Source organism: Petromyzon marinus, chromosome 61 (assembly GCF_048934315.1).
Source record: "Petromyzon marinus isolate PM22_M1 ecotype Great Lakes invasive population chromosome 61, UKy_Petmar_22M1.pri1.0, whole genome shotgun sequence".
NCBI classification, from domain to species: domain Eukaryota; kingdom Metazoa; phylum Chordata; class Hyperoartia; order Petromyzontiformes; family Petromyzontidae; genus Petromyzon; species Petromyzon marinus.
In genome coordinates, this window is record NC_133727.1 from 6,386,525 (window position 1) to 6,411,693 (window position 25,169).

A 25,169-nucleotide genomic window follows, 5' to 3' on the forward strand; every position below is an offset into this window, starting at 1 on the left:
GAATGTTTAAATGCGCACGTAGCCGTGATTATATATATATTTTTTTCTACAATTGCAATTCTAATTGTAATGAGAAACGGAAGCCGCTGGAGCTATTAGGTTGAAAACTAATTTCTTTAGAACTGCCGTTTTGTGTTCAGTTGCTTGTCCTTCCCTACGCACCTCCGATTAGCATGGTTGGCTACGTACGGTGCGGAAGAAGTTCAACATCCATGCACACGTACCAAAGAAAGCGTCGCTGTTTTGCAGCTGTAATTTCAGCTAACAACGCTGCTGTAATGGTCATTATAATTGACCTCCGGGTCAATAATGAGCACACGATGCGATAGTGGAACCCCCGGGCCCTGTCTGTAAAGGTCGGTGGCTGGTTTCAGAGTGCTCTGACGTACGAAGCCATTCCTTCCGGAAAACTGCCAAACAACAATTTTGTTCACGAATCTGGGCAGAATATATATATTTTTTTAAATGTCGAACGTCCAACGGTCAATCATCAAGTCTACAAATGGCGGGAAAACACCCCATCATGACAGAATAACAGCTCGGGCTGGAAAAAACCCCCGATTCGCAATCCACACGCACGCATGTGTAAAGAGCACGTGGCCGACTTGTTAAACCGCCAGCATTTCCTGAAGAAATGCATTGTGGTCCTGTTGTCTTAGATCACCATCAAAAATGAATGAGCCCATGTGGCCAACTGATAGCAGCAGGATGTGCAGTCGTGCGGATTTTGGGACTCGCAGCATATGGTTGCCAGCAGTGAGCATTCGTGGCTGTAGTGTGCCGATGAGTCCAATTTAGGGCGAAACCAGTCCAAAGTTTCCCATCGCTGCGGCTGCTTCTGCCAAGTCGGTCACGTTTGCTCGAATTAATTTGATGGTGACCTTAGACAAGAGGACCACAATGCACTTCTTCAGGAACTGCTGATGATTGTTTTTTTTTGCTTGCCTAATGCACAAATGGCCGTTTGAAGCAAATGTCTGCTTTTTGCGTTTAATTTATTGTCCTTCCCCCACGCGTTTGATTAGCGCGTTTGGGTACGTACGGTGCGAAATAAGTTCAACACACACACACACACACGTACAAATGTCTCGCCTGGAAGTCGTCTCCAAAACGAATGATCCCTCATCAATTGGACCCATGGACTTCAACAGAGCTACTAAAATTGCAGTGTCCTTGGAATGTACCTATATGCAAAGCGTGCCAAGAATTTCCCAGCAGGCTAGGGCTAAGTGACATATTTAGGGCTAATAACACCGGATAATGCGATGTGGATAATATCCAAATTCGTATTCCACGCCGATTTGAAAATGGAAATTTTCATTCTGGATCAGATCGGTTGATGAAATACAAATAAAATTAACTTAATTTTATGGGATCTTGCTCACAGTGTGTTCATATATCGTACAACAACACACATGTGTGAGCTGTTTGTCGTTTTGTTCAGCGATAAAAATCCGTAAAAATGTTATGCTTTAAAAACATTATTTAAATTATTTTATTTTTTTGTATCAGCGTGTATCTTCCGTAACACGAGGTTTTTGGGGTTAGATCGAGTAATATTTACGCCATCTAACACAACAAAAACTCTATGATGGATGATATTGGTCGCGAAAGCCTCCGACGTGTTAAACTGAGCGTGAATCTTGTTTTGTCTCTTTGGTGTGAGTCTTAAATACATTATTGTTTAAAAAAATATTACAATAGATTTGACCCTTTATGGCAATACAACCGGTTTTAAGGTCTGGACTTAAAGCTTTCGTGACTGCAGGAATTCATATTCTTCTTCACTTAGAACAAAAAATGTACTAAAAAACTATGAAGTTTCGATCGCAACACAAGCAATCATCATCACCATCGTAGTTTTTTTGTAAATTGTTTGCTCTACGTGACTTTACCGAAAGACCCGAATAATAGGCGTTAATACTGTGTTGTATTGCACGATATTTCTAAGTTCACTAGGTTTGTTTTCTCTCCCATTTGTACCTGATGATGATTGCTTGTGTTGCAATCGAAACGTCGTATGCTATTATTAAATTATCATCATTATTTTCTCTTTCTACGTGACTTCTCCGAAAGAACCAAAGAGTAATCCCTGCAGTCACGAAAGCGCCGAATCTAGTCAGGTGTTAATACTCTGTGGTTCTTTGAGTAAAGTAACGTAGGTGTAAAATAAAATAAAATGAATTAAATCACGACGTTTCGGGCGCAACACAAGCGTCCGTCGTCAGGTGGGACAACCAGAGCAAGAGACAATTGCTGAAGTGGGCGAGAGGGCTGCCGTGACAAGAGGCTGTATAGGGTAAGGGAGGGGGGAGGAGCAAGGGAGGAGAGATAGAGAGGGGGGAGGAGCCAGGGAGGAGAGATAGAGAGGGGGAGGAGCCAGCGAGGAGAGATAGAGAGGGAGGAGCAGCCAGGGAGGAGAGAGAGGGGGGAAGAGCCAGTGAGGAGAGACAAAGAGGGGGGAGGAGCTAGGGAGGAGAGATAGAGAGGGGGGAGGAGCCAGGGAGGAGAGATAGAGAGGGGGGAGGAGCCAGGGAGGAGAGATAAAGAAGGGGGAGGAGCCAGGGAGGAGAGAGAGCGGGGAGGAGCCAGTGAAGAGAGACAGAGAGGGGGGAGGAGTCAAGGAGGAGAGATAGAGAGGGGGGAGGAGCCAGGGAGGAGAGAGAGGGGGGAGGAGCCAGGGAGGAGAGACAGAGAGGGGGGAGGAGCCAGGGAGGAGAGACAGAGAGGGGGGAGGAGCCAGGGAGGAGAGATAGAGAGGGGGGAGGAGCCAGGGAGGAGAGATAGAGAGGGGGGAGGAGCCAGGGAGGAGAGAGAGGGGGGAGGAGCCAGTAAGGAGAGACAGAGAGGGGGGAGGAGCAAGGGAGGAGAGATAGAGGGGGGAGGAGCCATGAAGGAGAGACAGGAGGGAGGAGGAGCCAGGGAGGAGAGATAGAGGGAGGAGCCAGGGAGGAGAGATAGAGGGGGGAGGAGCCAGGAAGGAGAGATAGAGAGGGTGGAGGAGCCAGGGAGGAGAGATAGAGAGGGAGAGGAGCCAGGGAGGAGAGACAGAGAGGGGGGAGGAGCCAGTGAGGAGAGACAGAGAGGGGGGAGGAGCCAGGGAGGAGAGATAGAGAGGGGGGAGGAGCCAGGGAAGAGAGATAGAGAGGGGGGAGGAGCCAGGGAGGAGAGATAGACAGGGCGGAGGAGCCAGGGAGGAGAGATAGAGAGGGGGAGGAGCCAGGGAGGAGAGACAGAGAGGGGGGTGGAGCCAGGGAGGAGAGACAGAGAGGGGGGAGGAGCCAGGGAGGAGAGATAGAGAGGGGGAGGAGCCAGGAAGGAGAGATAGAGAGCAGTGAGGAGCCAGGGAGGATAGATAGATAGGGGGGTGGAGCCAGGGAGGAGAGATAGACAGGGGGGAGGAGCCAGGGAGGAGAGATAGAGAGGGGGGTGGAGCCAGGGAGGAGAGATAGAGAGGGGGGAGGAGCCAGGGAGGAGAGATAGAGAGGGGGGAGGAGCCAGGGAGGAGAGATAGAGAGGGGGTGGAGCCAGGGAGGAGAGATAGAGAGGGGGAGGAGCCAGGGAGGAGAGATAGACAGGGAAGAGGAGCCAGGGAGGAGAGATAGAGAGGGGGGAGGAGCCAGAGAGGAGAGATAGAGAGGGGGGTGGAGCCAGGGAGGAGAGAAAGAGATGGGGGAGGAGCCAGGGAGGAGAGATAGAGAGGGGGGAGGAGCCAGCGAGGAGAGATAGAGAGCGGGGAGGAGCCAGGGCGGAGAGATAGATAGGGGGGTGGAGCCAGGGAGGAGAGATAGACAGGGGGGAGGAGCCAGGGAGGAGAGATAGGGAGGGGGTGGAGCCAGGGAGGAGAGATAGAGAGGGGGGAGGAGCCAGGGAGGAGAGATAGAGAGGGAGGAGGAGCCCGGGAGGAGAGATAGCGAGGGGGGAGGAGCCAGGGAGGAGAGATAGAGAGGAGGGAGGGGCCCGGGAGGAGAGATAGAGAGGGGGGAGGAGCCAGAGAGGAGAGATAGAGAGGAGGGAGGAGCCAGGAAGGAGAGACAGGAGGGGGGAGGAGCCAGGGAGGAGAGATAGAGAGGGGGGAGGAACCAGGGAGGAGAGATAGAGTGGGGGGGAGGAGCCAGTGAGGAGAGATAAAGTGGGGAGGAGCCAGGAAGGAGAGATAGAGAGGGTGGAGGAGCCAGGGAGGAGAGATAGAGAGGGAGAGGAGCCAGGGAGGAGAGACAGAGAGGGGGGAGGAGCCAGTGAGGAGAGACAGAGAGGGGGGAGGAGCCAGGGAGGAGAGATAGAGAGGGGGGAGGAGCCAGGGAAGAGAGATAGAGAGGGGGGAGGAGCCAGGGAGGAGAGATAGACAGGGCGGAGGAGCCAGGGAGGAGAGATAGAGAGGGGGAGGAGCCAGGGAGGAGAGACAGAGAGGGGGGTGGAGCCAGGGAGGAGAGACAGAGAGGGGGGAGGAGCCAGGGAGGAGAGATAGAGAGGGGGAGGAGCCAGGAAGGAGAGATAGAGAGCAGTGAGGAGCCAGGGAGGATAGATAGATAGGGGGGTGGAGCCAGGGAGGAGAGATAGACAGGGGGGAGGAGCCAGGGAGGAGAGATAGAGAGGGGGGTGGAGCCAGGGAGGAGAGATAGAGAGGGGGGAGGAGCCAGGGAGGAGAGATAGAGAGGGGGGAGGAGCCAGGGAGGAGAGATAGAGAGGGGGTGGAGCCAGGGAGGAGAGATAGAGAGGGGGAGGAGCCAGGGAGGAGAGATAGACAGGGAAGAGGAGCCAGGGAGGAGAGATAGAGAGGGGGGAGGAGCCAGAGAGGAGAGATAGAGAGGGGGGTGGAGCCAGGGAGGAGAGAAAGAGATGGGGGAGGAGCCAGGGAGGAGAGATAGAGAGGGGGGAGGAGCCAGCGAGGAGAGATAGAGAGCGGGGAGGAGCCAGGGCGGAGAGATAGATAGGGGGGTGGAGCCAGGGAGGAGAGATAGACAGGGGGGAGGAGCCAGGGAGGAGAGATAGGGAGGGGGTGGAGCCAGGGAGGAGAGATAGAGAGGGGGGAGGAGCCAGGGAGGAGAGATAGAGAGGGAGGAGGAGCCCGGGAGGAGAGATAGCGAGGGGGGAGGAGCCAGGGAGGAGAGATAGAGAGGAGGGAGGGGCCCGGGAGGAGAGATAGAGAGGGGGGAGGAGCCAGAGAGGAGAGATAGAGAGGAGGGAGGAGCCAGGAAGGAGAGACAGGAGGGGGGAGGAGCCAGGGAGGAGAGATAGAGAGGGGGGAGGAACCAGGGAGGAGAGATAGAGTGGGGGGGAGGAGCCAGTGAGGAGAGATAGAGTGGGGGGGAGGAGCCAGGGAGGAGAGATAGAGTGGGGGGGAGGAGCCAGGGAGGAGAGATAGAGAGGGGGGAGGAGCCAGGGAGGAGAGATAGAGTGGGGGGGAGGAGCCAGGAAGGAGAGATAGAGAGGGGGGAGGAGCCAGGGAGGAGAGAAAGAGAGGGGGGAGGAGCCAGGGAGGAGAGATAGATAGGGGGGTGGAGCCAGGGAGGAGAGATAGAGAGGGGGGTGGAGCCAGGGAGGAGAGAAAGAGAGGGAGGAGGAGCCAGGGAGGAGAGATAGAGAGCGGGGAGGAGCCAGGGAGGAGAGATAGAGAGGGGGATGGAGCCAAGGAGGAGAGAAAGAGAGGGAGGAGGAGCCAGAGAGGAGAGATAGAGTGGGGGGGAGGAGCCAGGGAGGAATGACAGAGAGGGCGGAGGAGCCAAGAAGGAGAGATAGAGAGGCGGGGAGGAGCCAGGGAGGAGAGATAGAGAGGGGGGAGGAGCCAGGGAGGAGAGATAGAGAGGGGGACGAGCCAGAGAGGAGAGATAGAGAGGGGGGTGGAGCCAGGGAGGAGAGATAGAGAAGGGGGAGGAGCCAGGGAGGAGAGATAGAGAGGGGGGAGGAGCCAGGGAGGAGAGATAGAGAGGGGGTGGAGCCAGGGAGGAGAGATAGAGAGGGGGGAGGAGCCAGGGAGGAGAGATAGACAGGAGGGAGGAGCAAGGGAGGAGAGATAGAGAGGGGGGAGGAGCCAGAGAGGAGAGATAGAGAGGGGGTTGGAGCCAGGGAGGAAAGATAGAGAGGGGGGAGGAGCCAGGGAGGAGAGATAGAGAGGGGGGAGGAGCCAGCGAGGAGAGATAGAGAGCGGGGAGGAGCCAGGGAGGAGAGATAGAGAGGGGGGTGGAGCCAGGGAGGAGAGATAGACAGGGGGGAGGAGCCAGGGAGGAGAGATAGGGAGGGGGTGGAGCCAGGGAGGAGAGATAGAGAGGGGGGAGGAGCCAGGGAGGAGAGATAGAGAGGGAGGAGGATCCCGGGAGGAGAGATAGAGAGGGGGGAGGAGCCAGGGAGGAGAGATAGAGAGGAGGGAGGAGCCCGGGAGGAGAGATAGAGAGGGGGGAGGAGCCAGGGAGGAGAGATAGAGAGGGGGGGAGGAGCCAGGGAGGAGAGATAGAGAGGAGGGAGGAGCCAGGAAGGAGAGACAGGAGGGGGGAGGAGCAAGGGAGGAGACATAGAGAGGGGGGAGGAGCCAGGGAGGAGAGATAGAGTGGGGGGGGAGGAGCCAGGGAGGAGAGATAGAGTGGGGGGGAGGAGCCAGGGAGGAGAGATAGAGAGGGGGGAGGAGCCAGGGAGGAGAGATAGAGAGGGGGGAGGAGCCAGGGAGGAGAGATAGAGTGGGGGGGAGGAGCCAGGAAGGAGAGATAGAGAGGGGGGAGGAGCCAGGGAGGAGAGATAGAGAGGGGGCGGAGGAGCCAGGGAGGAGAGATAGAGAGGGGGGTGGAGCCAGGGAGGAGAGATAGAGAGGGGGTTGGAGCCAGGGAGGAGAGATAGAGAGGGGGGAGGAGCCAGGGAGGAGAGATAGACAGGGCGGAGGAGTCAGGGAGGAGAGATAGAGAGGGGGGTGGAGCCAGGGAGGAGAGATAGAGAAGGGGGTGGAGCCAGGGAGGAGAGAAAGAGAGGGGGGAGGAGCCAGGGAGGAGAGATAGAGAGCGGGGAGGAGCCAGGGAGGATAGATAGAGAGGGGGTGGAGCCAGGGAGGAGAGAAAGAGAGGGAGGAGGAGTCAGAGAGGAGAGATAGAGAGGGGGGTGGAGCCAGGGAGGAGAGATAGAGAGGGGGGAGGAGCCAGGGAGGAGAGATAGAGAGGGGGGAGGAGCCACGGAGGAGAGATAGAGAGGGGGGTGGAGCCAGGGAGGAGAGATAGAGAGGGGGGTGGAGCCAGGGAGGAGAGATAGAGAGGGGGGAGGAGCTAGGGAGGAGAGATAGAGAGGGGGGAGGAACCAGGGAGGAGAGATAGATTGGGGGGGAGGAGCCAGTGAGGAGAGATAGAGTGGGGGGGAGGAGCCAGGGAGGAGAGATAGAGTGGGGGGGAGGAGCCAGGGAGGAGAGATAGAGAGGGGGGAGGAGCCAGGGAGGAGAGATAGAGAGGGGGGAGGAGCCAGGGAGGAGAGGTAGAGTGGGGGGGAGGAGCCAGGAAGGAGAGATAGAGAGGGGGGAGGAGCCAGGGAGGAGAGATAGAGAGGGGGGAGGAGCCAGGGAGGAGAGATAGAGAGGGGGCGGAGGAGCCAGGCAGGAGAGATAGAGAGGGGGTTGGAGCCAGGGAAAAGAGATAGAGAGGGGGGAGGAGCCAGGGAGGAGAGATAGAGAGGGGGGTGGAGCCAGGGAGAAGAGATAGAGAGGGGGGTGGAGCCAGGGAGGAGAGAAAGAGAGGGAGGAGGAGCCAGTGAGGAGAGATAGAGAGCGGGGAGGAGCCAGGGAGTAGAGATAGAGAGGGGGATGGAGCCAAGGAGGAGAAAAGAGAGGGAGGAGGAGCCAGAGAGGAGAGATAGAGTGGGGGGAAGGAGCCAGGGAGGAATGACAGAGAGGGCGGAGGAGCCAAGAAGGAGAGATAGAGAGGCGGGGAGGAGCCAGGGAGGAGAGATAGAGAGGGGGGAGGAGCCAGGGAGGAGAGACAGAGAGGGGGACGAGCCAGGGAGGAGAGATAGAGAGGGGGTGGAGCCAGGGAGGAGCGATAGAGAAGGGGGAGGAGCCAGGGAGGAGAGATAGAGAGGGGGGAGGAGCCAGGGAGGAGAGATAGAGAGGGGGTGGAGCCAGGGAGGAGAGATAGAGAGGGGGGAGGAGCCAGGGAGGAGAGATAGACAGGAGGGAGGAGCAAGGAAGGAGAGATAGAGAGGGGGGAGGAGCCAGAGAGGAGAGATAGAGAGGGGGGTGGAGCCAGGGAGGAAAGATAGAGAGGGGGGAGGAGCCAGGGAGGAGAGATAGAGAGGGGGGAGGAGCCAGCGAGGAGAGATAGAGAGCGGGGAGGAGCCAGGGAGGAGAGATAGAGAGGGGGGAGGAGCCAGGGAGGAGAGATAGAGAGGGAGGAGGAGCCCGGGAGGAGAGATAGAGAGGGGGGAGGAGCCAGGGAGGAGAGATAGAGAGGAGAGAGGAGCCCGGGAGGAGAGATAGAGAGGGGGGAGGAGCCAGGGAGAAGAGATAGAGAGGGGGGCAGGAGCCAGGGAGGAGAGATAGAGAGGAGGGAGGAGCCAGGAAGGAGAGACAGGAGGGGGGAGGAGCCAGGGAGGAGACATAGAGAGGGGGGAGGAGCCAGGGAGGAGAGATAGAGTGGGGGGGGAGGAGCCAGGGAGGAGAGATAGAGTGGGGGGGAGGAGCCAGGGAGGAGAGATAGAGAGGGGGGAGGAGCCAGGGAGGAGAGATAGAGAGGGGGGAGGAGCCAGGGAGGAGAGATAGAGTGGGGGGGAGGAGCCAGGAAGGAGAGATAGAGAGGGGGGAGGAGCCAGGGAGGAGAGATAGAGAGGGGGCGGAGGAGCCAGGGAGGAGAGATAGAGAGGGGGGAGGAGCCAGGGAGGAGAGATAGAGAGTCGGGGAGGAGCCAGGGAGGAGAGATAGAGAGGGGGGAGGAGCCAGGAAGGAGAGATAGACAGGGGGGAGGAGCCAGGGAGGAGAGATAGAGAGGGGGGAGTAGCCACAAAGGAGAGATAGAGAGGGGGGTGGAGCCAGGGAGGAGAGATAGAGAGGGGGGTGGAGCCAGGGAGGAGAGATAGAGAGGGGGGAGGAGCTAGGGAGGAGAGATAGAGAGGGGGAGCAGCCAGAGAGGAGAGATAGCGAGGGGGGTGGAGCCAGGGAGGAGAGATAGAGAGCGGGGAGGAGCCAGGGAGGAGAGATAGAAAGGGGGGTGGAGCCAGGGAGGAGAGATAGAAAGGGGGGTGGAGCCAGGGAGGAGAGATAGAGAGGGGGTGGAGCCAGGGAGGAGAGATAGAGAGGGGGGAGGAGCCAGGGAGGAGAGATAGAGAGGGAGGAGGAGCACGGGAGGAGAGATAGAGAGGGGGGAGGAGCCAGGGAGGAGAGATAGAGAGGGGGGAGGAGCCCGGGAGGAGATATAGAGAGGGGGGAGGAGCCAGGGAGGAGAGATAGAGAGGGGGGAGGAGCCAGGGAGGAGAGATAGAGAGGAGGGAGGAGCCAGGGAGGAGAGATAGATTGGGGGGGAGGAGCCAGGGAGGAGAGATAGAGTGGGGGGGGGAGCCAGGGAGGAGAGATAGACTGGGGGGGAGGAGCCAGGGAGGAGAGATAGAGAGGGGGGAGGAGCCAGGGAGGAGAGATAGAGAGGGGGGAGGAGCCAGGGAGGAGAGATAGAGAGGGGGGGAGGAGCCAGGGAGGAGAGATTGAGTGGGGGGGAGGAGCCAGGGAGGAGAGATTGAGTGGGGGGGGGAGCCAGGGAGGAGAGATAGACTGGGGGGGAGGAGCCAGGGAGGAGAGATAGAGAGGGGGGAGGAGCCAGGGAGGAGAGATAGAGAGGGGGGAGGAGCCAGGGAGGAGAGATAGAGAGGGGAGAGGAGCCAGGGAGGAGAGATAGAGAGGGAGGAGGAGCCAGGGAGGAGAGATAGAGAGGAGGGAGGAGCCAAGGAGGAGAGATAGAGTGGGGGGGAGGAGCCAGGGAGGAGAGATAGAGAGGGGAGAGGAGCCAGGGAGGAGAGATAGAGAGGGAGGAGGAGCCAGGGAGGAGAGATAGAGTGGGGGGGAGGAGCCAGGGAGGAGAGATAGAGTGGGGGGGAGGAGCCAGGGAGGAGAGATTGAGTGGGGGGGGGGGAGCCAGGGAGGAGAGATAGACTGGGGGGGAGGAGCCAGGGAGGAGAAATAGAGTGGGGGGGAGGAGCCAGGGAGGAGAGATAGAGAGGGGGGAGGAGCCAGGGAGGAGAGATAGAGAGGGGAGAGGAACCAGGGAGGAGAGATAGAGAGGGGGACGGAGCCAGGGAGGAGAGATAGACTGGGGGGAGGAGCCAGGGAGGAGAGATGGAGAGGGGGGAGGAGCCAGGGAGGAGAGATAGAGAGGGGGGAGGAGCCAGGGAGGAGAGATAGATTGGGGGGGAGGAGCCAGGGAGGAGAGATAGAGTGGGGGGGGGGAGCCAGGGAGGAGAGATAGACTGGGGGGGAGGAGCCAGGGAGGAGAGATAGAGAGGGGGGAGGAGCCAAGGAGGAGAGATAGAGAGGGGGGAGGAGCCAGGGAGGAGAGATAGAGAGGGGGGGAGGAGCCAGGGAGGAGAGATTGAGTGGGGGGGAGGAGCCAGGGAGGAGAGATTGAGTGGGGGGGGGGTTGCCAGGGAGGAGAGATAGAGTGGGGGGGAGGAGCCAGGGAGGAGAGATAGAGAGGGAGGAGGAGCCAGGGAGGAGAGATAGAGAGGGGGGAGGAGCCAGGGAGGAGAGATAGAGAGGGGAGAGGAGCCAGGGAGGAGAGATAGAGAGGGGGGAGGAGCCAGGGAGGAGAGATAGACTGGGGGGAGGAGCCAGGGAGGAGAGATGGAGAGGGGGGAGGAGCCAGGGAGGAGAGATAGAGAGCGGGGAGGAGCCAGGGAGAAGAGATAGAACGGGGGGTGGAGCCAGGGAGGAGAGATAGAAAGGGGGGTGGAGCCAGGGAGGAGAGATAGAGAGGGGGTGGAGCCAGGGAGGAGAGATAGAGAGGGGGGAGGAGCCCGGGAGGAGAGATAGAGAGGGGGGAGGAGCCAGCGAGGAGAGATAGAGAGGAGGGAGGAGCCAGGGAGGAGAGATTGAGTGGGGGGGGAGGAGCCAGGGAGGAGAGATAGAGTGGGGGGGAGGAGCCAGGGAGGGGAGATAGAGTGGGGGGGAGGAGCCAGGGAGGAAAGATAGAGAGGGGGGAGGAGCCAGGGAGGAGAGAAAGAGAGGGGGGAGGAGCCAGGGAGGAGAGGTAGGGACGGGGGTGTGGGGTAGGGGAAGTGGAGTGCTGCTACAGGGATTAGGAGACGTGCCCTTTTTGCCCACTTCAGTTATTGTCTCTTGCCGCGGTTGTCCCCACCTGATGACGGACGCTTGTGTTGCGCCCGAAACGTCGTGATTTAATTCATTTTATTTTATACCCACGTGACTTTACCGAAAGAACCAAAGAGTATGGTATGCCTGCAGTCACGAAAACTTCAAATATAAACAGGTGTTAAGATGTTAAAACACCTAAAATAAATGCCTTTTTCAAGTAATCAAATCCGCTTTGACCATTGGTGCTTGCGGTGAACATGCAAACAAACACGTGGCTCTGATAACACATGGGCATTGTCTTTAAAACTGATTGCCCTACACCAGAGACAGCCTTCTTCATGGCCCAGTCTCACCAGTGTCAGAGCAGAGAATGCGAAAAGTGTACGGTAGGCGTTCTCTGGTCTGACACTGGTGAGACTGGGCCATAAGGAAGGCTGTCCCTGGCGTAGGCCAATCAGTAGCAGACGTCTCGGAACGGGAGAGGGTCAATCCACGCGAGGAAGCTTCACCGAGTCTGAAGGTATTTTTGGCAATTTCCATCAGCGAGCGTTTCGCCTTTTTGGCGAAGATCGGTGCAGCACGCAGGATGGGTTTCAGAACCAGCTGATCCAGGCGCCTCCACCCTCGCTCGCCAGCCGAGCGTGTTTGGAAATCCCAACAACCCTCTGCGTGTGAGCCACCAACCCTGGGGTCACTGCCGACGCTCCATCCGCTCGTGAAGGGAAATATATATACATTTTTTTGGAAATCAAATTGTGGTCGCTCGCAGTCACGACGAAGTCTTACAATGGGGGCCCCACAATGGTAAGGGCAAGAATCGATTTGGGAATGGCAATCACGGTCGGTCACTGGCCATCGAAATCCCTTCTACTTTGGTCCCGCAGTTGCGCAGAGACAGAGGATTATAGTCGTGAATAAAAATGGTGACCATGGCAACAATTTTATATTCCGCACGGTCCACGGTGCTAATAAAAAAAATATAAGTGCTCCATGAATAGAATCATGACCCCTGCAGCCTCGTATTGATCCTCGCGCTCGACTATGGCAAGGGAATAATCCATTTGTGAATTCAGCTATGCCTCCCGCAGCCACTTAGGAGTCTACGCGATTGAAATCTAAATAGAAGAAGAGTCCAAATCTCGGGGAGCACTTACACACCTTTTTCACGCTTGCAGGCGCGTACAAAGACAAGGATCCCCCCCCCCCCCCGTGTAGTCTTTAACAGACTGTTGGGGCAAGACTTGTTAGCGAGCACCTATTAAGGACGGTACAATGCGCAAGGGGGTGGCGGTGTGGCAAGAAACCACACTCGGCCACCTTTGTCTCCCCAAAGGCAATGTTTACACATAGCGCCAGGCACTCATTTGAGGCCGAGTCGACCTAGGAGAGGCCCACGATCGGTTCAGATAACCGTCACCTGGCGTTGGGTGACAGGTGAGAGCGGGAGTCGAACTCGGGTGTCCAGGTACGGAGTGGGGTGCGCTAACCGCTGCACCACCGCTCCCCCATTTTCACACGCACACTGAAGTGCACACACTGCATACAAATTCATTGGTCACACATCTACTCCAAAAACACATTTAACACATGCTGTGTATGGAAAAAAAAACAACTCAACACATTGTCTCATTAGCATGGTACAGCCCCTTAAGCCAGTGTTGGAGCAGCCCAATATTGCGGGCAGAAGCCATCAATCAGCAACCGCATGACCCAAGGAGATTCTGTAGTAGCGGTGGTTGGGCACGCTGCACTCTTGGACCCGGTGAAGTGAGTTCGATTCCCAGGCGGGGCTAGCAACAGTGGGCGAGTGATATCTTAACCCGGTGGGGTTCGGCAAACGAAACAACAAGAGGAGCCACATTTTTTAGTTTGAAATCGGCAAAACATCAACAACAAACAACAAAAACGCAATAACTTCAAGGGCCGCACAATGCAGCAATGTGAAAACGAGAGACGGGTTAAGCCCGTTAACAAATGACGTTACGAAGCAGGTTCGGAGCGGCAGGGTCGCCCGACCCCTCATTCTTAACCCCATCCCGCCAAACCCCGCAGTGACCGACGCAGTGAAGCAACCGGTCAAAACCTCACGACCGCCAAGGCGGCGTGGAGTTGACCTTCAACCCGGCCGCCGGGATGGACGAAAGCGTCGCGCGGCATTTTTGAATCCGCTATGAAAAATTAAAGCGGCAACGTCTTCTTTGGTTCTTTCGGTAAAGTCACCACCACGTAGAATGAGAATAAAATAATAAATTGATAAAATTAAATAACGCAATAAAAATTATCACGACGTTTCGGCCACGACACAAGCGGCCTTCGTCAGGTGAAGGGACGAGACTGTCTGGAGGACAGCGCTGGAGCGAACACAGCCAAGCTCAGACCGCGACCTTTAAGCTGTGTGAGAAGAAACAGAGCGCCTTGACAAAGGAATTAGCGTAGAATTTAGCATTGAAATAGCTGAGTGATTAGCTAAGTGACTGGTGACTTTACCGAAAGAACCAAAGAAGATGAATCCTTGCAGTCACGAAAGCTTTAAATCGAAATTTAAAGCGGCAACGTCGTTTCGCACGAAAAAAAACCCCCCCCTGGGTCCGTCCAAATCGATGGAGCGAATCCGGGGGGCGTGATGACACGCACACCCTGCTCCCACCTCAACACCACGGTGCGTGTGACCCCCCCCCCTCCCTCACCCCATCAGATCGGTGGCTATTTTCACGCGTTTACATCGTGCTCACCTTGCAAAGGCATAGCGCTTTCCGATTCGTAATTAGGTTACACATCCAGCCAGGGAGATTACATCCAGCGGAGCTCTCTCTCTCTCTCTCTCCACGTGAGAGATTGGCTTTTGTTAACATGCCCGACAACGCCGGATGCAACCTCCAGGAAAAAATGTCGTACAAAAAGCACAAATGTTTGCTGAATTTGGCTTGCGTTTTAAAACGTTGCTCCGGTTTTGCGAGGGGAAAGCATATCGATTTGGGCGCGTTTGCCCGCGATGTGACGAATTTATTTAGCAAGGTCAGCGACGTACGGGGCTAAAGAAGTTCAGCATACATTGATTTTATTGGATGTTAGGTGGTGAAGGGTTATTGTAAAAAAAAAAACTTACATCAATATCTTGACGATCTAATTCAAAAAGAAAGTAATAATGAATACAAAATATATCGGGGCGTGAGAGCACAAGTACAGAGGTTACACCTCGATTTACAAAAGGGATGCTGCGGTTCTTAAATTTAAAGTTTCGTAAATCGGAACGGCTTTCGTACGCATTGATTTCATCATAATAAACATGAGGGATGCGTTTCGGAGAGTCATTCGAACTCGACTCCTAACCTTAGGGTATAATAAAGAACATAAATCATTTAAACGATTGAATGGATAGATATTCTGAACTAAAGTAATTGAACCTTTTTTCAAGGAAATCAGAGAAAGATCTGCTGCATGTTGGAATGACTGGCGAGGTGACGTGGAGGCATTGCTGTGGCACTGTCGGCAGTAGCATAGTAACTACATTATCAGTTGTGTAGTAACTACATTATCAGTTGTGTAGTAAATACATTATCAGTGGTGTAGTAACTACATTATCAGTGGTGTAGTAACTACATTATCAGTTGTGTAGTAACTACATTACTAGTGGTGTAGTGACTACATTATCAGTGGCGTAGTGACTACATTATCAGTTGTGTAGTAACTACATTATCAGTGGTGTAGTAAATACATTATCAGTGGTGTAGTAACTACATTATCAGTGGTGTAGTAACTACATTATCAGTGGTGTAGTAACTACATTATCAGTGGTGTAGTAACTACATTATCAGTGGTGTAGTAACTACATTATCAGTTGTGTAGTAACTACATTATCAGTGGTGTAGTAACTACATTATCAGTGGCGTAGTGACTACATTATCAGTTGTGTAGTAACTACATTATCAGTGGTGTAGTAAATACATTATCAGTGGTGTAGTAACTACATTATCAGTGGTGTAGTAACTACATTATCAGTGGTGTAGTAACTACATTATCAGTGGTGTAGTAACTACATTATCAGTTGTGTAGTAACTACATTATCAGTGGTGTAGTAACTACATTATCAGTGGTGTAGTAACTACATTATCAGTGGTGTAGTAACTACATTATCAGTGGTGTAGTAACTACATTATCAGTGGTGTAGTGACTACATTACCAGTGGTGTAGTAACTACATTATCAGTGGGGTAGTGACTACATTACCAGTGGTGTAGTGACTACATTATCAGTGGGGTAGTGACTACATTAACAGTGATGTAGTAACTACATTATCGGTGGTGTAGTAACTACATTATCAGTGACGTAGTAACTACATTATCAGTGGTGTAGTAACTACAGTATCAGTGGTGTAGTAACTACATTAGCAGTGGTGTGGCAACTACATTATCAGTGGCGTAGCAACTACATTATCAGTGGCATAGTAACTACATTATCAGTGACGTAGTAACTACAATATCAGTAGCGTAGTAACTACATTGTCAGTGGTGTAGTGACTACAGTATCAGTGACGTAGTAACTACATTATCAGTGGTGTAGTAACTACATTATCAGTGGTGTAGTAACTACATTATCAGTGGTGTAGTAACCACATTATCAGTGGCGTAGCCACTACATTATCAGTGGCGTAGTGACTACATTATCAGTGGTGTAGTAACTACATTATCAGTGGTGTAGTAACTACATTATCAGTGGTGTAGTGACTACATTATCAGTGGTGTAGTGACTACATTAACAGTGGTGTAGTAACTACATTATCAGTGGTGTAGTCACTACATCATCAGTGGCGTAGCAACTACATTATCAGTGAGTGTAGTAACTACATTATCAGTGGTGTAGTAACTACATTATCAGTGGTGTAGTGACTACATTATCAGTGGTGTAGTAACTACATTATCAGTGGTGTAGTGACTACATTATCAGTGGTGTAGTCACTACATTATCAGTGGTGTAGTCACTACATCATCAGTGGCGTATCAACTACATTATCAGTGAGTGTAGTAACTACATTATCAGTGGTGTAGTCACTACATTATTAGTGGTGTAGTCACTACATCATCAGTGGCGTAGCAACTACATTATCAGTGAGTGTAGTAACTACATTATCAGTGGTGTAGTAACTACATTATCAGTGGTGTAGTGACTACATTAACAGTGGTGTAGTAACTACATTATCAGTGGAGTAGTAACTACATTATCAGTGTTGTAGTGACTACATTATCAGTGGTGTAGTAACTACATTATCAGTGGTGTAGTAACTACATTATCAGTGGTGCAGTGACTACATTATCAGTGTTGTAGTGACTACATTATCAGTGGTGTAGTAACTACATTATCAGTGGTGTAGTCACTACATTATCAGTGGTGTAGTAACTACATTATCAGTGGTGTAGTAACTACATTATCAGTGGTGTAGTAACTACATTATCAGTGGTGTAGTAACTACATTATCAGTGATGTAGTAACTACACTATCAGTGGCGTAGCAACTACATCATCAGTGTTGTAGTGACTACATTATCAGTGGTGTAGTAACTACATTATCAGTGGTGTAGTAACTACATTATCAGTGGTGCAGTGACTACATTATCAGTGGCGTAGTAACTACATTATCAGTGGTGTAGTAACTACATTATCAGTGGTGTAGTAACTACATTATCAGTGATGTAGTAACTACATTATCAGTGGTGTAGTAACTACATTATCAGTGGAGTAGTAACTACATTATCAGTGTTGTAGTGACTACATTATCAGTGGTGTAGTAACTACATTATCAGTGACGTAGTAACTACATTATCAGTGGTGTAGTAACTACATTATCAGTGGTGTAGTAACTACATTATCAGTGGTGTAGTAACTACATTATCAGTGGTGTAGTAACTACATTATCAGTGATGTAGTAACTACACTATCAGTGGCGTAGCAACTACATCATCAGTGGTGTAGTAACTACATTATCAGTGGTGTAGTAACTACATTATCAGTGGTGTAGTAACTACATTATCAGTGGTGTAGTAGCTACATTATCAGTGGCGTAGTAACTACATTATCAGTGGTGTAGTAACTACATTATCAGTGATGTAGTAACTACATTATCAGTGGTGTAGTAACTACATTATCAGTGGAGTAGTAACTACATTATCAGTGTTGTAGTGACTACATTATCAGTGGTGTAGTAACTACATTATCAGTGGTGTAGTCACTACATTATCAGTGGTGTAGTAACTACATTATCAGTGGTGTAGTAACTACATTATCAGTGGTGTAGTAACTACATTATCAGTGGTGTAGTAACTACATTATCAGTGATGTAGTAACTACACTATCAGTGGCGTAGCAACTACATCATCAGTGTTGTAGTGACTACATTATCAGTGGTGTAGTAACTACATTATCAGTGGTGTAGTAACTACATTATCAGTGGTGCAGTGACTACATTATCAGTGGCGTAGTAACTACATTATCAGTGGTGTAGTAACTACATTATCAGTGGTGTAGTAACTACATTATCAGTGATGTAGTAACTACATTATCAGTGGTGTAGTAACTACATTATCAGTGGAGTAGTAACTACATTATCAGTGTTGTAGTGACTACATTATCAGTGGTGTAGTAACTACATTATCAGTGACGTAGTAACTACATTATCAGTGGTGTAGTAACTACATTATCAGTGGTGTAGTAACTACATTATCAGTGGTGTAGTAACTACATTATCAGTGGTGTAGTAACTACATTATCAGTGATGTAGTAACTACACTATCAGTGGCGTAGCAACTACATCATCAGTGGTGTAGTAACTACATTATCAGTGGTGTAGTAACTACATTATCAGTGGTGTAGTAACTACATTATCAGTGGTGTAGTAGCTACATTATCAGTGGCGTAGCAACTACATTATCAGTGGTGTAGTAACTATATTATCAGTGGTGTAGTAACTACATCATCAGTGGCGTAGTAACTACATTATCAGTGGTGTAGTAACTATATTATCAGTGGTGTAGTAACTACATCATCAGTGGCGTAGTAACTACATTATCAGTGGTGTAGTAACTACATTATCAGTGAGTGTAGTAACTACAGTATCAGTGGTGTAGTAACTACATTATCAGTGGTGTAATAACTACATTATCAGTGGCGTAGCAACTATATTATCAATGGCGTAGTGACTACATTATCAGTGGCGTAGTAACTACATTATCAGTGACGTAGTAACTACATTATCAGTGGTGTAGTAACTACATTATCAGTGGTGTAGTAACTACATTATCAGTGGTGTAGTAACTACATTATCAGTGGCGTAGCAACTACATCATCAGTGGCATTGAAAACAAATCTCACGGTGGTTGTCAAGGTGGGGTGGGGGGCCCAACTCGTAGCTTTGCCCACCGGGGGGGGGGGGTGAAGGCCCCCCCCTGCCTGCCCCACGCTCGTTACTCTACTGACTGCAGGGACCCCGTGACGCTGCGGCTAGATGGCTGACGACTCATCCTCCCGGGTGGCTTCTCGTTCGTCGATCTCACGAGACGCGCGCGCGAGAGAGCGCGTGGCCGTGAGTGAAATTTCGTCGCAATGCAGAAATCCTATTCTCGTCACCCGACGCGTGTCCGCGACTCGTCGATTCGCGTCGACGCCACATTTCGTGAAACCGAACGTCCGTGTGGAGCGACGGGGGGGGGGGATACCCCTTCTTGGGCAAGGCAGCAAAAGACATCACACCCAAACGGTCCCGGGGCCACGCCGCCAAGACAGCAATCGTGCAGCAGTAGCAGCAGCAGCAGCAGCTGCCCCGTCGACAACGATGGCCCGCGTGAACGTCGCAATCCTGCCCCTGCACAGCCGCCCCCGGTGCTCAGAAACTCCCAGGGAGGCAAACACTGCAGCGCGGTCATTCGACTGAAACACCGAAGCGTCCTCAGACGCGAGTCGCCGTTGGTCGGGGGCCGGAGGGACCGGTGACGCGAGGGCAATTGCCCTTTTGGCAGACTCACGTTTGAAGTTCGGCCGTATTCGTGCATCGTAGCCCGAACTCCGACCCATGAGCTTGTCGAGGAAGTCGGACGGAGAGACGTTGTTGTTGTTGTTCACATTCTGCTCCTCCGTGTCCCGAGACGGCGACCGGCTGTCACGCGGACCGGGAGGGACGAGCACAATTGTTAATCTTGAGAACATTGCGTTCTCCTGCGAGCTTTAAACGCAGAGAGAATACAAATAAACAACGCACGCATTTAAATTTCGATTTAAAGCTTTCGTGACTGCAATGATTCATCTTCTTTGGTTCTTTCGGTAAAGTCAGGTAGAATGAGAATAAAATAATAAATTTAACACGTAGGCTTTCGCGACCAATATTATTCATAATAAAGGTTTTTGGGTTAGATCGCGTTTATTTATAAATGTGTCGTAACCCTCCACCACCCGACACGGCCAATCAGCAAAAAAAGTGTCACGTTGACAAAAGACAAATAATTCACTACTTTAGCCCACCGGTGTGTTGAAGAGTGAATCCACATTTACAGTTTGAGTACTCAAACTACCAGACAGTCTCGTCCCTTCACCTGATGAAGGCCGCTTGTGTTGTGGCCGAAACGTCGTGAGAATATTATTGTGTTATTTTATTTTATCAATTTATTATTTTATTCTCATTCTACGTGACTTTACCGAAAGAACCAAAGAAAACGCACGCATTTTTTCAAGAATTTTATTTTTAGCCGGGCGGTGGTGGCTACGCACCTCCGATCAGCACGGTTTGGCTACGTACGGTGCGAAAGCCTCTCCCATGCAGTCTTTCGCAGATTGTTGAGACAAGCGCTCTTAGCGAGCACCTGTGAAGGCTGGAGACGGCACACGAGGCACGAGAGGGGTGAGTGGGTGGCCACAGCACCACGCCCAGCCGCCTTTGTCTCCCTCGTGGCGATGCTCTTACACATCGCACTAGGCACTCAAAATTGCTAGTGCACGTGGCCGCCTGTATTCCAGCGCTGCTGAGGTGGCAACCGAGGGTTAGTGGATCACGGCACAGACGTTGCGAGACGTCCTGCTCACGGGGGTGTCGAGGTGGTGCCATACCCCTGGCTCGCCAGGAGGTGGCGGTTACCGCAAAGTGCCAGCTGATATAATCTGTCCCATCTGTATGGGGATAGTGTGTTGCCCCCCTTGCTCTCCTTTCTCTAGGTGCTCTGGTTTCCTCCTGAAGGCCGCTTGTGTTGTGGCCGAAACGTCGTGATTTTTGTTGTTGTTGTTTTTTTTTTACCTACGTGACTTTACCGAATAGAACCAAAGAGTGTGGATCCTTGCAGTCACAAAAGCTTCAAATCTAGAATTTCCTCCAACGTGTTTACACTACAACTACTATTCGACAAATTTGTATTTGTATTTAACCAGGTAAGGCCCACTTGAGCTAAACGGCTCTTTTTCAGAAACGGCCTGGCCAGAAACGATAGCCCGATCTCAGTGGTGTACATCACGTGGAAATGTATAGCAGCCAAATACTCGAAACGCACGTTTCTGAATGTGGAGAGAGGAAAAAAAAACGTGAGGACTCGGAGAAAAATCCACGTGACCCACAGGGAGAGATACGTTGCAAACTTCGAATGTACAGGCAGTCAGGGTCGAGATCGAACAACAAAACCTCGTGAATTTTGCCGAAAACACCTCAATGTATAAGCACTTGAATGTTTGCGTGGATTTGCCGACCGCTGAGTGATGCAGTTGCTAATAAAGTGTTAAAGCTTTCGTGACTGCATAAAATTACTCATTGGTTTTTTTTCGGTAAAGTCACCTATGAAGAAATACAATAAAATTAGATTAAAAAAAACAATCACGAAGTTTCGATCACAACGCAAGCGATCTTCATCAGGTGTCAAGGTACAAATCGCGGAGGTAGATACAACACAAAGATGAGAGACGAGAATTCAACAAACCTGAAAAAACATTATGTGAAGCACATCCAGTCAGGCCAACAACACAGTTAGACACTTCCTGGCGGACCACGAATTTCAGAGGAGTGTTAAATTTCGTGTTCAACCTTTGGATTGCACATACCAGCATAGATAGAATGAAAAATACGAGGTACACGGTCGGTAGAAATCCATAATGTTTTTTCATTGACACGTACTCATGTGATGCAGTTGCTACATGCTCAGATTGTAACTGTTGTGGCTTGGCTCTCCAACACACCATGGTGCTGGACTCGTAACGAATTGTCATGTTTTGTTTACGTGACAACCCTTACGAATTGGCTGTGTCGAGTGGTGGTGGGTTTAACGACGCATTGATATTTACGCGATCTAACCCAAAAAAAAACCTGTATTATGGATGATATTGTTCGCGAAAGCCTACGTGTTAAACTACATAAAAACCGATTGCTTGTTATTATCACACTGTCACAAAAATGCTCCTTCTTTGAGAAATGGCAAGTCCCGCATCGCCTGCAACACAGTGACTCTCTCGCCCGACGAACAAACCCCGCACAGCACCATCGCTTCTGCGACCGTCTGGAAAGCTCTTCCTTCTGATATTAGCAAGCCACTAAATCATCTGGATTGACAAACTCATTTCTTGAGAAATGCTTCGTCTTTTAGTTTGTTGTTCTTCCACCGCGCCTCTGATTAGCAAAGGTTGGCTACATACGGTGCGAAAGAAGTTCAACATGCGTACAAGCAGCTTTTTAGAATTGTGAGTTGAGCGCTCTAACTACAGTGCGTCCTGGCTGGTTAGGATTTAAAAATACATGACGATAATAGATTACTTTTGATTTAAAGCTTTCGTGACTGCAGTGATTCATATTCTTGGCTCTTTCGGTAAAGTCACGTTGAAGGGAAACAATAAAATAATAAAATATATATAAAACAATTAAATTCTCACGACGTTTCGACTGTAACACAAACAGTCATCATCAGGTGTGAAAACCAACGGCAAGAAACATTTGAAAGAAGTGGCGGTTTGTATTTATTTATTTTTAAACGTTAGCACCACGGATAGCGATTTGACAGTTTGTTTAGATGGACGAGTCCATCCATGTTCGGAAAAGAGGAGGGGGGAGACGAAAAATTAATGTATGCTGTCTTAAAAGCCACCGTAAGCGTGAACAATCAATTAAGACCCGAAATGGTTTATCAAATCCTTCCAATGATTGCTAAGCCAGAATCCATCTTCTCGGTTGAAATTGTCTCTGTGTTTGCATATGTGGATAGCCTTTTTTTTTCAATCCACTGGTCATCCTCGCAGCAGCAGCTTTTGGCTAGCCATAGAACAAAGACGGTCACTGCATTGCGCGCTTTCAGATGCGCTGTTGCGGCCGTCTGGAACGCTCTTCCTCTCGACATTAGGAAGTGCACTGGAGCTATGCACTTTTAAATCTCGATTTTAAAACTAATTTCTTTAGATCTGCTTTTTGTGCTTGGTTTGTTGTCCTTCCCCGCCTCCTCCGATGAGCACCGATGGCTAAGTACGGTGCGAAAGAAGTTCACATGCACATACATACATACATTCATACGTGCCATCGCCCCGCACGCCCGAGAGACGTCTCGCAGCGAGAGAAGGTGACGACGGCGAGCGTTCACAAGGAAAATGTTTGCAAGCGGCGACCAAAGCGCGAACCTTGCGCCGGTTTGACATCAAACGCAGGTGGTGTCTTGTGTTGCACGCACACGACACTCAAGCGACGTGCGCGTCGGCAGAGCAAAGCGTGCGGGCCGATGCCTCAATTCCACTCATCATCGCAGCACGTTTTGTGCTTATACCCCATTGGCTAAGAAACGCAGCTTTTCTTTATAACATAAATCTGTACCACAATAGGAAGTGTACCATATATTTTGTGCTTTCAAATGCACGCAGCCATGCCGATGCTGACATTGACACGTGCGCATGTTCAAATTACCACACGATTTACTTTGTGAAAAACTGAAAATGAGTGCAGCACTTTCCAACTATTCTCCAAAATTAAATACTAATTTAATATGAAATACTTGTTACATATTATTTCGATATTTTGTGGCCCGCTTCATTTGGAGTTGTGAGATGAGCCCACGTGCCAATGCTGGGTGGATGATTAAATTGCTGAATGGCGGCAACTTAGGGAGGCCTTCATCCAGCAGTGGATTGACCATGGCTGTTGCTGATGATGATGATATGGGTTTCAGTTTACCAACCCGGTATTTTAGAGAGTTTTGTCACTGTGATGAAGTGAAACAGTGCTTTTTGTGCTTGGTTTGTTGTCCTTCCCCGCCTCCTCCGATGAGCACCGATGGCTAAGTACGGTGCGAAAGAAGTTCACACGCACATACATACATACGTTCATACGTGCCATCGCCCCGCACGCCCGAGAGACGTCTCGCAGCGAGAGAAGGTGACGACGGCGAGCGTTCACAAGGAAAATGTTTGCAAGCGGCGACCAAAGCGCGAACCTTGTGCCGGTTTGAAATCAAACGCAGGTGGTGTCTTGTGTTGCACGCACACGACACTCAAGCGACGTGCGCGTCGGCAGAGCAAAGCGTGCGGGCCGATGCCTCAATTCCACTCATCATCGCAGCACGTTTTGTGCTTATACCCCATTGGCTAAGAAACGCAGCTTTTCTATATAACATAAATCTGTACCACAATAGGAAGTGTACCATATATTTTGTGCTTTCAAATGCACGCAGCCATGCCGATGCTGACATTGACACGTACGCATGTTCAAATTACCACACGTTCCCAAAGTCAACAGACGGGGATATTTGGCAGCCTCGGGCTGGAGTTGTTTCAGTCCCGACATCCCAGCAAATATACCAACGTTGGGGCCAACGTTGGGTCAACGTTGGCATGTGGTTGGAACTCTTCGACTAACGTTGACCCCAACGGTCCGCGTGTATTGGGGGGCGTTTCAGCTGCAGCTGTTCAACACAGCGTGACCTTCACGAGGGCATCATTCTTTAACTCCTATTCTATACACAGGCACTGCCTATAGAGGAGCCAATCACAGCGATCTCTCACACTGCCTATAGAGGCACCAGTAGCCAATCACAGCGATATCTCACAGTGCCTATCGAGGCACCGATGGCCAATCACAGTTATATCTCACACTGCCTATAGAGGTGCCGTAGCCAATCACGGTGATATCTCATACTGCCTATAGAGGCACCAGTAGGCAATCACAATAACAAATTCGTGCATTTCCAGATAAAATGTGTACAATTGTAATTTATTTGCAACATTTTAAATGTGCAAATACGCAACACATTAGTCAACAGCACTGTTGCCTTGAAAGGAAACTATGTACAGTCGTAGGCAACGTATCGGGTAATGGCCAAAGCTAATGTATGTGTTGTTGCCTGGAACGTCACCTATTGTTTATTTTACTTTGAAGGATACCGTGTTATTGACGAATGTGTTGAGTTCTGTTGTTGTTATTGTCTGTGCACCACTGCCAACGCAGCAGCAGCATCACCTTAATAATTAGTATAAGTTAAATCAAAGTGCGATTATAAATTACTCTTTTCTTTTGAGTCTTTTTCATCACGGAACGCTTCACAAATGTTCGTGCCATTCCTGCGCCAGGGATACCATGCTAATCTTCTGATTATAAATTACTCTTAATAGGAAAGTCGAAATATAGCTCGACAAACAACAAGCGCGTGTGTGCATAAATACCCTCACATATGTCATACTGCTAATCAGAATGCGACCTGGATCTTCATCTGGTCACATTCTAAAGCTTGCATGGTCAGTCCAAAATTACCTGGGTCGGTCCCATTTATCCGATCCAACGTCTGGACCGCATCCCAATTCTAAACCTTCCCCAGCCGCGTATCCCTCCTCGGCCGCTCGTACCCCGTCGTTACGTCTGGCAGCCGACGCACAAACAAAACGCACGAGGCAGCGAAGCTACGTCCCAACAGATAGCACGCGGAG

At 51.1% G+C, this 25,169-nt stretch overlaps 1 protein-coding gene across 4 annotated transcripts in view; it reads right to left on the reverse strand.

Annotated features, from left to right (window-relative positions):
• LOC116955670 (glycine receptor subunit alpha-2-like) overlaps positions 1 to 25,169 on the reverse strand; it is a 224,304-nt gene that overhangs the window by 103,577 nt on the left and 95,558 nt on the right. For all 4 annotated transcript variants that reach the window (XM_032976897.2, XM_076053484.1, XM_032976900.2 and 1 more), the window contains exon 2: positions 19,271 to 19,401. In XM_032976897.2, the coding sequence (XP_032832788.2) occupies positions 19,271 to 19,401 (131 nt within the window). The remainder of the gene's footprint in view (positions 1 to 19,270; positions 19,402 to 25,169) is intronic.